The 14,342-nt window shown below is 49.5% G+C and overlaps 1 protein-coding gene across 3 annotated transcripts in view; it reads left to right on the plus strand.

Moving 5' to 3' along the window:
* Heg1 (heart development protein with EGF like domains 1) overlaps positions 1-14,342 on the plus strand; it is an 81,820-nt gene that overhangs the window by 6,741 nt on the left and 60,737 nt on the right. The window contains exon 1 of one of the 3 annotated variants that reach the window (XM_029544423.1): positions 13,301-13,632. The exons of the other annotated variants lie outside the window; for them this stretch is intronic. Within the exon in view, the coding sequence (XP_029400283.1) occupies positions 13,467-13,632 (166 nt within the window). The 5' untranslated portion in view covers positions 13,301-13,466. Of the gene's footprint in view, positions 1-13,300; positions 13,633-14,342 lie in introns of those variants that run through there. 3 annotated transcript variants of the gene reach the window in all.

Below are 14,342 nucleotides of genomic sequence, written 5' to 3' on the forward strand. Positions count from 1 at the left end.
GGGGAGGGGGGAGAGGGGAGGGGGGAGAGGGGAGGGGAGGCTATAAAGAGGACTTGTCCTTGAGTGTAAGGAGGTGTCTCCTGCTGCAGCTCTTCACTGTAAAGACTCACAGGCAGCAGGTCCCAGCAGAAGAATTCTGCAGTCCCTTGATAGTGGGGACCTGACCCAGAGAGAAGCCAGGTCAGGTTCAGCCTGGAAGGGCAGTTATTGAAGCCACATAGGAAGAGGAAGCTAGCTCTGCCTGGGTGGCGAGCACCCAGTCTAGATGACAAGAGGAAGAAGCAGTGGCCCCGGGCTCCAGCCAGGGCGGGGGGGGGGAGCACAGTGGGAAATGTGGTGGTTTGGAAACTGGCTGTGGTCGGAAGAACACTTCAGTACCGTCCTCGGGTTGGCCATGACACCTGGGGGCTCTCTGTCTACCTGTGAGAGTAAGCTAGTGTATTTCTGCTGACACATCCTTTGCCCTGGTTAGATCCAGGTTAGCGGGGACAGGGAGACTGGGGAGGAAGAGGCTGGGCAGCCTGTGTGTGGCATGGTGAGCATGGGTGGCACCCGATGTGGTACCCCTCTGGCAGACTGGTCAGTGAAATGGAGAAAGACTATCAGAGAGATCTAGCGCTCACTGAGTCTCCCCTTCAAGCCAGCCACCCGTGTCAGGAGCAGCACCCACCCACTTAACCCAGAAGCCCGGATGTCACCCTCTACTTGTCTCCTTCCTTGGCCGTCTGCATTCTTTTGGGAGAATAATTCAGGCTGGTTGTGCTTCTAAAATACACCAGGACTCTGCCTGCTGCGTCTCCCTGGCCCTTTCCGTTCACCCCGTCCACTCTTTCCCACTAACCGACGCTCAGGAAAGCCACAGTGACCTTAAAGTGTGATTCAGGTCACCCGATTCTGCAGGGCGACAATACCCCCTCTCTAGACTCTGATGCTAAGCCCGCTTGCTCCTCAGAGTAGCCGGTGTTTTCTTTTGCTTTGTCGTTTTTTTGAGGCGGCGTTCCGCTATGTAGCCCAATCTGGCCTTGAACTTGGAATCCTGCTCCTTTACCTTCCCAAGTACTAGGATCACACGACCACAACCAGTAGTCAGTGTGTGTGTGTGTGTGTGTGTGTGTGTGTGTGTGTGTGTGTGTGTGTGTGAATGCTAAATTTACTCCTGTCTTAGAGGCTTGACACAGGTGTCCCTTCCAGAAGCCCCCCCCCCCAATCACAAATGCATTAATATGTCAGTGTTGGAAGGAAGGCAGTTGGCTATGAGGACAACTAGATCCTGAAAGGCCAGGAAAACTGGAACAAGGTCACACTTCCTCTGTATGCCCTAGAGGGACTGTAGCAGGGCTGTACCCCATGCTGTAGGGCTATGGCTACCAGATCCCTCAGGGAGCTAAAAGACCATCTGCTAAATCCACAGAGGCTGCTAAAAACAGAAGAGTTCTTTCTGCTTTGTATTTAAGTTCTGGGGTACTTGAACTTAGTAGCATTATGTGTGGCGTTCTTGAGGAAAGCATACAGGTGAGATAGCAGGTTGGGCTACTTCCATGTTTCTCCTTCCTGGGACTATTGGGGCTAGGGGGCAGGGTGCAAAAGGGGCTCCGATCTTGCTCAGAAATCCTGTGTGAGGGAGGAGCCGGGCTTCTGGAGGTGAAGAAGAGGTTCAGTGTTTTTGGTAGATTGGGAGGTAAAGGCCAAGGAGGAAGATGAGTAGTGTGACTTGGTGCTCAGGGGTACCCTGCTACCGTCATCCTTGGGAGCATCCCCATTTCAGGAAAGAGGAAAAAGTGCACAGGAGAGAGTGCTAGACTGTTGCCGGGAGAGATGAGCCTTGGGCGGGGTTAACGCCTCTGTTTTCTCTCCCTGGGAAGTGGAAGGGGATGGAGTAACTTCATTTGGGAAATAGGTTTCATTCTTAGAGCCTCTGGGGCCACCATGGCATTTATTGTCATCATAGAGTAAGACTTCCAGTGTGTGACTAGAGTTCTGCTACCTTTACTGGCATCGACCTCAGCTGGTATCCAAGCTTGGTGGCGGCCACTTGCCAGCTATGGGACTTTGAAGGTTTAGCTTCTTTGTACCATTGTTTTCTCATCTCTTAAGTGGGCAATTAAAGAGCCAGGGAGTATCTGGGCCATCTGCCCTGTCAAGCCCCCAGCTCTGGGCCCAGCAGGAAAGCACTATAAATACTAGAAGTTCTTCTGCTGCTAAAACTAGGGCTTGTTTGCACTGGGCACTGTCTTACTTTGGTTTCTGCTGTTTTGGGTCAAAACCAAATTGGGGAGGAAAGGGTCTATTTCATCTTATGACCCATCATGGAGGGAAGTCAGGGTAGGGACTGAAGCAGACTGTGGGGGGCGCTGCTCACTGGTTTGCTGGCCTGGGCTTGCTCAGCCTGCTTCTTTATATGACCTGGAAACACTTCCTTATGAGCAGCACTGCCCACAGGCAACCTGGGTTCTCCCACCTCAAATGCTAATCAAGAAAATGCCCCTACACACTTGCCCACAACCCCATCTGATGGGGGCCGTTCTTTTGACCTCTCCTCTTTCCAGGTGTGTCCAGGTTTGTGTCAGGTTGATGAAATACAGTCAGCACAGACACCGTTGATAGCACCCTGCCACGCACACAGTCGCCCACTGGGTGTCTTATCGGACAGGGTACCAGTTCTAAAAGCAAGAGGCTCAAGTCTGCATCCTAGAGACCTCTGGCCTTCCTCTATTCCAGAGCTCTGCCATCCTCATCCATCTTATCCCTAGAACTCTCCACCGTTAGCCTTAAACAGAGCGGAAAGAGCCAGACTCAAAGCCAGAAAAATCTCAGTTTGGCCACCCCTGCCTGGGACCAGCTGAGATGGGATGATCCCATAGGAAGGGAATGGGATGGGAAGGAAGCAGTCACGTGAGGTGTGGTTGCGCAGTAATAAACCTCTGAGGGGCAGGTTTGCCACTCTGTGTGCAGTGGGCATTCTCCTGGGTGGGAACCTCAGGGCAGGTCCTTCTTTTAAACATGTGTATTTTATTTTCGATTATGTGCATATGTGCTTGTCTGTGTGGGTATGTGCACATATTAAACCTTGTCAGACTTTGGGGAGTGACATGAGCAGGAACAGAAATGCTGGTGTAAGTGTTATCCCGATGAGACTTCTTACCCTCATGGGTGAGGTTTGTGGCTTGTAGGGAATTATTTATAGTACAGGCTTGCCTTGCGGTCCTAGAGTGCTGTTGTCTGTGGTGGCCGGTAGAGAGATGGCAACGGTGGCTCAGGGTCTCTGACATGGGGTCAGAGGACTTTGGTCTTAACCCCCTCTCTGTCTAGCCATGTGGCGAGGCAGGGCGGGGAGGGGAGGTGCTGCTTCTTAGTGTCTCAGAGTTGTGTTAAAAATGGGGCATTAGGAGCTGGAGATATGGCTCAGTGGTTAAGGGCACTGACTGTCCTTCCAGAGGACCTGGGTTCAAATCCCAGCACCTACATGGCAGCTTACAACTGTCTGTAACTCCAAGATCTGACGCTCTCACATAGACATACATGCAGGCAAAACACCATTGCACATTTAAAAAAGGTAAATGTATTTAAAAATTTTTTTAATGGGGCCATTACTATCTTTCCCATTTCTTAACAATTATGACTATGAAGGCATCCATAAACATAGTACTGTGAATGAAGACCTTGGGCATATCATTCGTTCTGAACCTGCCCCCACATTTGTAAAACGGAGATAACAGAACCCGTCCTGTTGATTTCATGGGTGTAAGCTTGAAATAAAACCACATGGACATGCCTTGTAGACATGTACACACTGTTTATTATTAATGCTGTATCAGACTGTTAGTCTAAGACAGGGCTTCATGAAGGTTGACACGGCAGGATGGGGAGACAGTCGGAAAGGAAGAGAAAAGGAACGTTTGTAGTCAACGTCAGCGGCCTTTTTAAACGCTCTCTTGCTTTGTCCCTTCACTTGTCTCTGGCTGCTGTGACCAGTCCTCCCTGTCCTTCTCTCCCTCCAAGAGAGGCATCCTTCACAGCTCCCTTAGCCTTCGGCCTCCAGCTTATCCCTGGGGGTTGTTTGGGCAGCACCTCCTGTGAGCTATAGAGTCTCTGGAAAGAGACATAGGATTACGATCAGAGAGTAAGAATGTGATCAAGTAGGTGAACGTTGTCTCCCAGAGCAAACGTGTGGTCCTAAGGGAGAAGAGCTTTATTTCTAGGTGCTGCTGGTGTTGTCTCTCAAGGGGTACGAGGCTCTGGAGAGGCGGTTAGTTCTGAACTGGTTCTAAGAAACAGCCAGGTTAGGGCAAAGGTGTGTGTGGGGGGGGGGCAGCTTGCCTTCACCTGCCTTCTCTGAGCTTCACTCCTCTCAGTACCTCAGGCCTGTCCCTTCGGCTAGCTGCCAGATGGGATGTGACATCCCTTCTACCCAGCTCCCCTATTGCTCTTGGTGGCCCTTCCTTCATCTCCCATTCACGCTGAACCGCCATCATTTTTGTACTTGACTTCTCTCACCTGCCACTAGTTACCCACCAACTCTTCCTCACTCCTTGCCGGCATCCTCTTCCTCTCCTCTCGGCTGTGGGCTACACGGAGCAGCACGAGCTAGTTAGCATCCTCCTTTGGGCTATAAAACCTGTCTAGATCCCAGTATCCTTGGTGAACCACCCTTGGAGCCCACCTAGGAGAAACCTGTTGGTCCTATTTGATGGGAGTGTGACCCTCCTCCCCCTTTAAAGAAACTTCTTAGCCAGCTGTGTGTGGTCGCACATGCATTGGGTCCCAGTTCTCGACAAGTAAGAGCAAGCAGATCTCTATGAGTTCAAGGCCAACCTGGTCTACAGAGTGAGTTCCAGGACAGCCAGGGCTATTTAGAGAGACCTTGTCTCAGGCTGTATAGAGAGAACTTGTCTCAAAAAATAAAAAATATAAATAAAGATTCATGCCTGATTGGGGTCCATAGGGGGGCACCCAGAGAGAGCTAATAACCCTGCTCCCCCAACTCCTCCCCCAACCCCAGTTCCTGAACCCTGTGCCTACCAGGGTCTGCTCCATTCATTTTCCAACAAGCATAAACAAATTAGATTTCTACGATTCCCTAGAGGCCGGGGCCACTTGACAGAGGTCTAGGAATACATTAGCTGCAGAACTTAGAAAAGTCCCCCACAGGGCTGTGTAAATGTTCAAAGCCCTAGCCCCAAGTCCCCCTCACACCCAGGCAGTTTCTTCCTGCCCCTTCTCGGCCCTCCTCTCGCTCCCCCTCTTCCTCCTCGGAACCAGGATGTTTTCCCTTGCCTCTTCATTGTTTCACTAACCTGGCAAGTCTCCTTTGGTGGAGCCCTGCCACAGCTTCCTCTCTGGGTGTGAGCTAACACAGGGAGCACACAGGAGCAGGGGCCTGCTCTTGCCCTATGCCTTCCTCAGCTCTTAGCCAGGCATGGCACAGGCTGCCAGCCTCGGCATCCTTCCAGGGGTCCCCCTTGGCTGAGGAGCCTCTGCGGCAGCCTTTTCATTTGTTTTTTAAAGGATGAGAGGGGCAGAGAAAATGCAAGGTTAGGTGCCCTCCCCAAACAAGGTAGACTACCCATTGCAGAAAGCTTTTGTGTGCTCTTATTTAACTGAGTGGGAGCCTTCTGGCCCTCCATCCCAAGACTCTCTGGAGGACACGCATGCACACACAAATGCATGCACACACATGCGCGTGTGCACACACACACAGTCCCACGAGTTACTTTCCTCCTGCCTGAATAGGCTACTTCCCTCCATCGTGATCCTCAAGGGCCCCTCCTGGCCAGTCCTGTTCCTGGGAGGTTGACCCTAGTCTTCCAACTCCAGGCTAGCCCCTGTCCTAGCCTGACTGAGTTCAGATCTCCAGATCTGTCTCTCCCTGAGAGGAAAGGACAGGGTCGTGAACAGCTGACAAAGGCTGGCTCTCATGGGCAGCGATGGTAGTGTGCCTTGTCAACTTGACACTCTTCGTCAATAGAGCGTGCCCCAAGGGACTTAAAAAAAAAAAAAAAAAAAAAAAAAGTCATCCTCAGGCCTACATCCAAAGGCTTTGTGATGTGTGTGATTTTTTTTCTTAGGGCTTCCCCTTTTAGAATAGGAACAGGGAATGAAACAAGGTTCCTGAGGGTCCTGGACTGTCCACGTTGACCGCTGAGTCTTTTGTTCACACAAACTCATTTGGCTCCCAAATGTCCTCCACCCCAAATCATTACATCCGCAGCAGCAGTTCAAAACACAGCCTGGAGTGGCTGAGCAGGGTAGGCGGCTGTCTTTCTGGGGAGATTACCCACTTTCACACACACACACACACACACACATCCAGGTTCCTGCCTGCCCCGAGTACCCCACCCCTGGCCATCCTGTCTGAAATCCCCCTCATTTGAAGGGTTCCTGGGAAGGGGAAGGCCAGGAGACTCCTCCTGGGGAGGGCCTCGGCAGCTCTGGGAGGAAGGAGGGTTTTCCAGCCCCCGGTTTTGCCTTGCAAACTCCCAGGGGCAGAAGCTCTGCTTCACTGCCTGCTGCTGCCAGGCTTCTCACACCTCAGAGGGACTCAGCTGACTTATTTACACAGCTCAGCCCTTACAGCAGCTCTCCCTGTCTGACTCATCCTTGCAGCCTATGGCTGGTGCTCAGTAAAAATATATGTGATGGTTTTCAATGCGGCTAAATATACCCATCATAAAAGTTACCGCTTTGACCATTTCCAAGTTCCATTCAGCAATCACAATGTGATTGCACCCGTCACATTCAGCTACAAAAACCTCTCATCCTAAACAGAAACTCTTAAGTAATAGTCCTTGGCCTCAAGCCCCAGGTAACCTCTGGCCCGCTTTCCGTCTCGATGAAGTTTTCGTTCCAAGTACTTCACGCGTGGAACCATATAGAGCTGGTCCTGTCTGGCTTGGTTTGCTTACATATATTGGTAGCTGTAGGATATCCATTGTCTGCACATACCACATCCTGTTAACCCTCTCCTCCACTGCCTGCTTTCATCTCTGGCTTGCTGCGGATACTGCTGCCATGAATGGGTGTCAGTTATATCTATTCAGGTCTCCGCTGTCCGTCCGACGAGGAAGAGACCCAGAAGTGGGATTGCTGGAGACCATATGCTAACTCTGTGTTTAAGTTTTGTGGGGACTGCCGTACTGTTTCCATGGCGGCAGAACCATGTTTACATTCCTGCTGGCAGCACATATACTAAACTCCAGTCCGTCTACATCTTCCTAGCCCTTGCTGCCCCCCCCCCCCAAGAGTAGTAGCCATCCCTATGGGAGTTAGAGCCGATACTTTGAATCCATACGTGCCACTCGCTGGCTAGACATTGGATTTAGAACTGTAATTCTCCCTCTTGCGCCTCTGTCCTACCATCCAAAGCTAAGACTTAATTCGTTATCACGATTCCTAGAGGACCCATCACCTTTAGAGAGGACTACAAGAGACGCCAGTGCTAACCTAGCCACTGGCCAGAATGATCAGTACAAAGCTGTAGCAAGTGACTTAGACACACACTGTCAATTAACTCAGGAGGAGCTATCTGGGCTTCTCTTCTGGGCACCCGCTGGTTTTATCTGTGATTAACTGGGAAAGACACCAGACATAAAGGTGTGGGGGCCGATAGTCTCCAATCTGCCACCATTTTCAGCGTTAACCTGCCTGGTGACTTCAGGGCCGTGCCTCAGTTTCCCCTTCTATTAAAGAGGGAAGAATTACCCACATGACTGCCCACTCAGAATGTAAGGATCTAGAAGGATAATTTAGGCCCCTTGAATTCTCCTGTTTAAAGTGCTTTGAGGTTAGGGAAATGTGTGGGATTCTTAATTGGCTCTCTTGGGATAAAAGCATAATTTCATTCTTGTGGGAAGGACCTGTGAGCTCTGTGTTCTGCCTCTCTTCTGTAGGTGCCAATCCACCTGCTAAAAGGACTGAAAGGGGAGAGGAAAAATATCTCCTTCTTCCTTAAGACTTTTCTGTCCTCCCTATGTGAGCACTCCAATTTTAGGAAAAATATAACAATTACAGAGAAACTCAATCATAAACATGAGATCCCATAGGTGCAAGATGCCAGACAAAAGCTCTAAGGGGGCTTTTCAAGTTCAGGATCTGGGAGCAGTGGGGTGCTTCAATGAGAGAGTGTCAGGGTTGGGGCATTCCAGGGCCGGGGATGAGGGCAATACGGCTACAGACCCTAGTCCCAGGACCTTCATCCTTCTCTAATAGACATCTAAATGGCCATTATGCAGGACTGGTACCGGTGGCCCCCTGGGATCCTTCAGCTTATACCACCTTCCTCTTCCAAGGCCCTGAAATTACATCCTTGTCGTTTGTGTCCCTGCCGCTGGCAGATTGAAATCCTTTAAATCAGACCTGATCCTCAGTTCCACCTACATCCCCCATCTGCCATCCCTCGTTTTTGTCTTCGGTCCTAGGCATTAGCCAGATGTTTGCTGTTGGAAGTCAAAACATCACCTCAACTTCACATGTTGGAAGCAGACTTTTCGCATTCCCCAAAAAACTCGTTCTCCACACCCATGCCACTCTCTATTGTGGTTCCTTACAGCATCCGTTGACATCATCTCTGCTGGAAGCTGGTTTAGACATCCTCTAGCTCAGTCTCCTAGAGACTAATCTACAGCTGTAGGCACAGCAAGTCTGGTTTCAAAGCCGGAGCAATAGACACCATTTCCTTCCTCTCAGAGAGAAACAAAGTTGCGTTAAAACCTGAAGTTTGAAAGCTAGAGGGATAGTTTTTTGTTTGTGTGTGTGACTTGACCAGCCAATGGCCTGCCTCATGGAATAGCTGGAGAAATAAAGGCCTTAGTCTTCAACTCTTCCCCCAAAACACAAGCTGGTACCAAGCTTCTCTCTCTCTCTCTCTCTCTCTCTCTCTCTCTCTCTCTGAGCTGGGGAAGGTGCTTGGGATGAGGCTGGGATTGGAAGAATTGCTGCTGAAGCAGCTGCTAATTAGGAAATCCGATTCCAGACTGTGCCAGCTTCCCTCATGAACACCAGTTCCCACACAGATGTTTTAGAACATTAAGATGCTACAGAAGTGGAAACTGTCAACTTGGGGGGTAAATATCCAAGCAAAGCAGTGTAACTTTCTTGTTAATTTAGTCTCCGTGTTCGTAGTACAGGGGCGAGTTCTGGCCCGACACAAGGGGCTGAATCCAGAAGGACTGCATTCTTCTTCAAGGGTGGCTGAAGAGTGCAGACGTGCCAGCTCCAGCGGTTGGTGTGGCTCCGTGGTCAGGGGTTTGAATGATTGTCTCTGAAAGAGAAGCTGGGCTGGAAAGGTGAATGAGGTAGCTTTGGCCGAGCTTCCCGGAGGCCACCTCTGATCCTAAAGTGGGAAAAGCTAGAACCTAAGGCACAAAGAGACACTTAATTACTTCTTACCGATCTAGGCAGCTACTAGGTACCTACTAACCACAGCCAGCAGATCTCAGGCCACCAGGAATAGCAGTTCTGACCCAAGGTGTATCTTGTCTCTGGATGCTCTGGAGAGATGTCCATTTGGCCTCTTCTCTATGGCAGATTATGTCCACAGCTGACATCAATGGAGGCTGGGCATCTGGGACTAAGCAGCTCACGATCCAGCTAGGTCATGAGGCCTTTGGCTGTGGAGTCACAAGCCACACACACGCTTATGCTTTATAAATGTCACTGGGGCCCCAGCTCACACCACTACTTACGAGTCCCATAAACCAACTTTGTACTTAACGGCAACAAACCACCTACCAAGGGGGCAGTTTGGGGTTCAGTTGAAGTCATTACAAAATGACTCTTCCAGATCTTCAGTCTCTGCAACTTTATATCAAGATACCAGATGTGTTAGCCGCCTTTCTGTTGCTCTGAGAAGACACCAGGACTGAGACAACTTAAAGAAGAAAGAGTTGGTCTCGGCTTGCGGTCGGGAAGGTTAGAGTCGGTAATGGTGGAGTCAGCATGGCCGCAGGTAGGGCGTGGCGGCAGGAACTAACTCCAGCTCCGGGGGAATCTATGTACTCTTCTACCCGCCCACCCACACCCCCCACATAAATAAAAAAAAATAACAATTAAATAAAATTTCTGTTCAGTGTGTGTTCAGCTTCTTTTTTCTAATTTGCTAAACTTTTGTTTCTAATTTCTGTCTTTTTAACCCGGTTTTTAGGATTCTCTCTCTCTCCCTTTTTAAACGGTGTGTGTCTGTACAGGGGTGTGTGCACATAAGCTCAGGTGTTGGTTAACATACACATCTTCTTCCATGATTCTACAATTGGAAACCTTATCTGATTTGCTAACTTTAGTTCATAAATGTTTTATTTCTGGCTCATGTGTGTTGTTGTTGTTGTTGTTGTTGTTGTTGTTGGACTGCAGTGTGTTACTAGAGGCTTTTGCTTGCTTGTATTTAATCAGTAAGTGACAGGAATGGCTTTGAAGGTATGTCTATATAGAAGGTTCCCCGAGGCACTGTCCCAGCCACTCCTTGTCTCCCCGTTACTGGCTTGTGAATACCGTCGATCTTTAGACCACTTTTTAGATCATCTTTAGATCTCTAGATCACCTTTAAAAGATGCAGTCTTCTTCAATGTATCCACAGGGCTTAACACCACTCTCCAGGACCCGAGAATCACACAGGGAATGTGAGCCTGTGCTGCTCACCCACCCAAGATTACCTTTGTGGTTACAGCCTTTACGGTGAGGTTGCTTTTAGCTGTTGGCTTAAACCAGGATTGGCTGGCTGGGCTTCCTCGCCGTCCCTCTGTGGGCTGGTTTCCGTTTGCCTTTTGTCCAGGGTCCAGTCCTTCTGATTCCAACCTGGTACAGTGGTTCCCCTTGGACCTCCTTGAGAGTTCACACATTCTACCTCTTGCACCCCTGCCTTCCTCAGAAGGTTGAGATGTTGAACAGATGTCGGCTTCAGTCCTTGCTCACCTGCCTTTGTTCCTAGGCTTGGCTGGGTTTGGGCCTCAAAGGATTTGATTCTTTCCCGATGCACCAGCTCAGAAGTGCATTTGGGAGATATATATATATATATATATATATATATATATATATATATATATTTTTAACATCTATTTTATTCAGGATTTTTAGCTGTTGATCGTAGCAGGATTATTGAGGACACTGCAGGGGACTATTGTCAACCATGTAGTTTTATTTATAGCGTGCATTTTTTCCATTCTTACATCTTTGGTCTGCCCTCGGGGAGATAGCATGGTTGCGTGTGAGCAGTGCTTTGCCTGTGGCCACTCTTCCTACAGTGAATTCCTTCAGCTGACAGGGGTCTGGGATGTCCACTCCTGACCTCTGAAGAAGGGGCTATCTCTGCCTTCTCCCACGCCAGCCACACTTCCCAGGCTGGGCCTCCTCTGCCTTTTTTATAAGGCTCTAATGGAGCTAAGGTTATTATCTTCCTTTTGTCTCAGGCTTCCTAGCCTTGGGGCATCCCTCTGCCTTTCTGAAACTCCTCCTTTTTTTTTTTTTTTTTTTTTTCTGATTTCCTTTGAGAGTAATTTTTCTTATTGTGTCCCAATTAACCAAAAGGGGTGAGAAGCATCCTTGCACCTCTGTGCTTTTTCAGTCCTTTGGGGGGAAGCCATGCACCTCTGCAGCAGCCCAGGAAGAATAAGACAAGCATACCTGGTGGGTCACTGCACTCAAAACCTTAGAGAGTTTGTGGTAAAGTCACCTCTGGCAGCACCCTCCCACATCAGCAGGCTGCGCCCCCCCCCCCAGAGGAACCCAGAGGCCCTAGTGATTTCCCCGCCCCTCCAGGAAGCCCCTGCTAATTATCACCTCCAGGAAAGAGAGTCAAGCCATGAAAACAGTAATTCTCAGGGGACCGGGAGAGGAAATAACTCCCTTAGAAAGTTCTCAGAATCTCACAGGGCAGTTTGTGTCATCACCACCCAACCCACCTCAAATAACCCAGTCGCTGGCCACTGCGTGTAGCTGGCCAGTGCCGTGTAGTGAGGTAGCTACAGCCATGCCTGACCGTGGTCATTGAACCCTTAAAACATGGCCAGTAAAGGACTGGGGGATAGCTTAGTGGTTAAGAGCACTGGCTACTTTTCCGGATGACCTGGGTTCAATTCCCAGCACCCACCAGTGCCTTCTTCTGACCTCTGAGGGCACCAGACAGGAAAGTGGTTCAGGCATACACTCAGGCAAAACACCCACACACGTAAACGGGTAGGGCACAGTAAAATATTAACTGGACTTAAAGTTCAATACGAAAATATAATTACCATCATGATACTTCAAGTTCATACTGAAATGATATTTTGAATATGTTGAATAAAATAACATTTCACTTTTTTATTATATATATGATATATATTTATTTAAAGTGGCTACAAAGTTGGTTTTATGGGTTGAGTTTTGCTCACTTTATCTTCTGGGCAATAGTAATCTAAAAGACAACGTATTCCTCACCCCCCCCCCGTTTGTTCTATTTAGATGCAAATGATAGTTCTGCCTGCCTGCAGTCTCTGCTTATCAGATGTTTTGACATTTTTTGCCCAGGCATATAAAGATAGAAGTGACTTCATTCACTCCCCACTGAGAATTTTCCATGGTGCCACACACAGCCTGCAAGCCCAAGAAGCACAAAGAGAAATATTCTCAAATCGGGAAAATAAAAACGGGGGGGGCAGTTATAAAGATTTAATTTTTTAATGTGTGTGTGTGTGTGTGTGTGTGTGTGTGCATATATGCAATGCAAGAGTGTGCAGGTGCCCTCAGAGACCAAAAGAGGGCGCCGGAGTCCCTGGAGACACAGGTGTTGTGAGCCACTGGATGTGGGTGCTGGGCTGGACTCTCATACTCTGTAGGAGTAAGGAGTGCTCCTTAGTGAGGCGCCATCACCTTAACCCCTAAATGGAGTTTGTAAGCAGTCAGTCACTCGGTCAGCAATAAGCTCCAAGGGTCATTTCGGGGTACTGAAGGTTTCTTCGGGTTGGTTTGCTTTTCAAAAGCCATTGAAGCCGGGCGTGGTGGCGCACACCTTTAGTCCCAGCACTCAGGAGGCAGAGGCAGGCGGATTTCTGAGTTCGAGGACAGCCAGGTCTACAAAGTGAGCTCCAGGACAGCCAGGGCTACACAGAGAAACCCTGTCTCGAAAAGCCAAAAACAAAAAAACAAAAAAAACAAAAAACAGCTGGGTGTGGTGGCGCACGCCTTTAATCCCAGCACTCGGGAGTTAGAGGCAGGCAGATTTCTGAGTTCGAGGCCAGGCCAGCCTGGTCTACAGAGTGAACTCCAGGACAGCCAGGACTATACAGAGAAACCCTGTCTCGGAAAACAAAAAACAAAAAACAAACAAACAAAAAAGCCATTGAGTTTTCAGTGATGCATTTGTCATTTCAGTCGCCACAAGGAACCATTGGCTGGAAAGTAACAATACCGAACCCCACATAGGATACAGTCCCTTTTATCAAAGACAAGAGGAGGACCATTCAAGTTCCAGAAAGGGAGTGATAACTCAGACTGCCAGAATGAGCCACAGTTCCTCAGAAGGCTCAGAAAAACCCCCTCTCCTCCCCGAGGCAAGTGCTGAGTGGAGCAACATGGCTTCCTCCGGCAGAGCAGACATCACCGGTCTGCACCGTGGACCCTCGCCTGAGATCACCACGGCGCCAACGGCCCACAGCAGCTTGTTGTGTGAGTGTGTGCCTTGATGCTCATTCACGCATGTCCAGTCCTTGAAAACAAAGTCTCTGCCCCATTCCCCAGCACACACATACATCCAGGGCAACTGTGTCCGTGCCGAGGTTCTGCATTGGGTGCATTAGGCAAATCCTCCTCCAAGCCCCTCTTGTGAAGTCAGACCAGGGAGGAAGGTGCAGATTTGTTGAACATACTGGTTGGTCCTGTGACATCTATGCTCCATGGCAGTCTAAATCCTCACCTCCTCCCGCCTGCCAGGATCCTGCCACACAGTCATGTGTCCCAGAGGCGGTGGGAAAGAAGGCTTTGTTTGTGTGGATGGAGTTTGAGTGGTTCTTGCTGCTTCAATCTTCCCCGTTGGTAGCTTAGGACTTGAGCGAAGGACTTGCAGTTCTCCGAGTGCAGCTCAACCTAAGAAGGAAGACAAGAAATGTAGTGCTAATCAGGCACACCCCTACATAGCATCAAGCCTGCTCTCCCAGTCCTTCCAGCAGCCTGGTGAGGTCCGGGTCACTCTGGGTTTGAGGCTTTGGAAACTGAAGCTCCCCACCAAGACTTTCCCCCACTGAGAATAGCGGGCAGACAAGTCAACCCAGTGTATGGAGAGCGGGCAGCAGGGTTCCAAGTGTGGAAAGTCTAAATCTATGTGTTGGTGAGCGAGCACTACAGCTGAGAACGGTGTGCCTAGAGTGAGCAGTGATATA

The sequence above is a fragment of the Mus pahari genome, chromosome 12 (assembly GCF_900095145.1).
Source record: "Mus pahari chromosome 12, PAHARI_EIJ_v1.1, whole genome shotgun sequence".
In the NCBI taxonomy this organism is placed as follows: domain Eukaryota; kingdom Metazoa; phylum Chordata; class Mammalia; order Rodentia; family Muridae; genus Mus; species Mus pahari.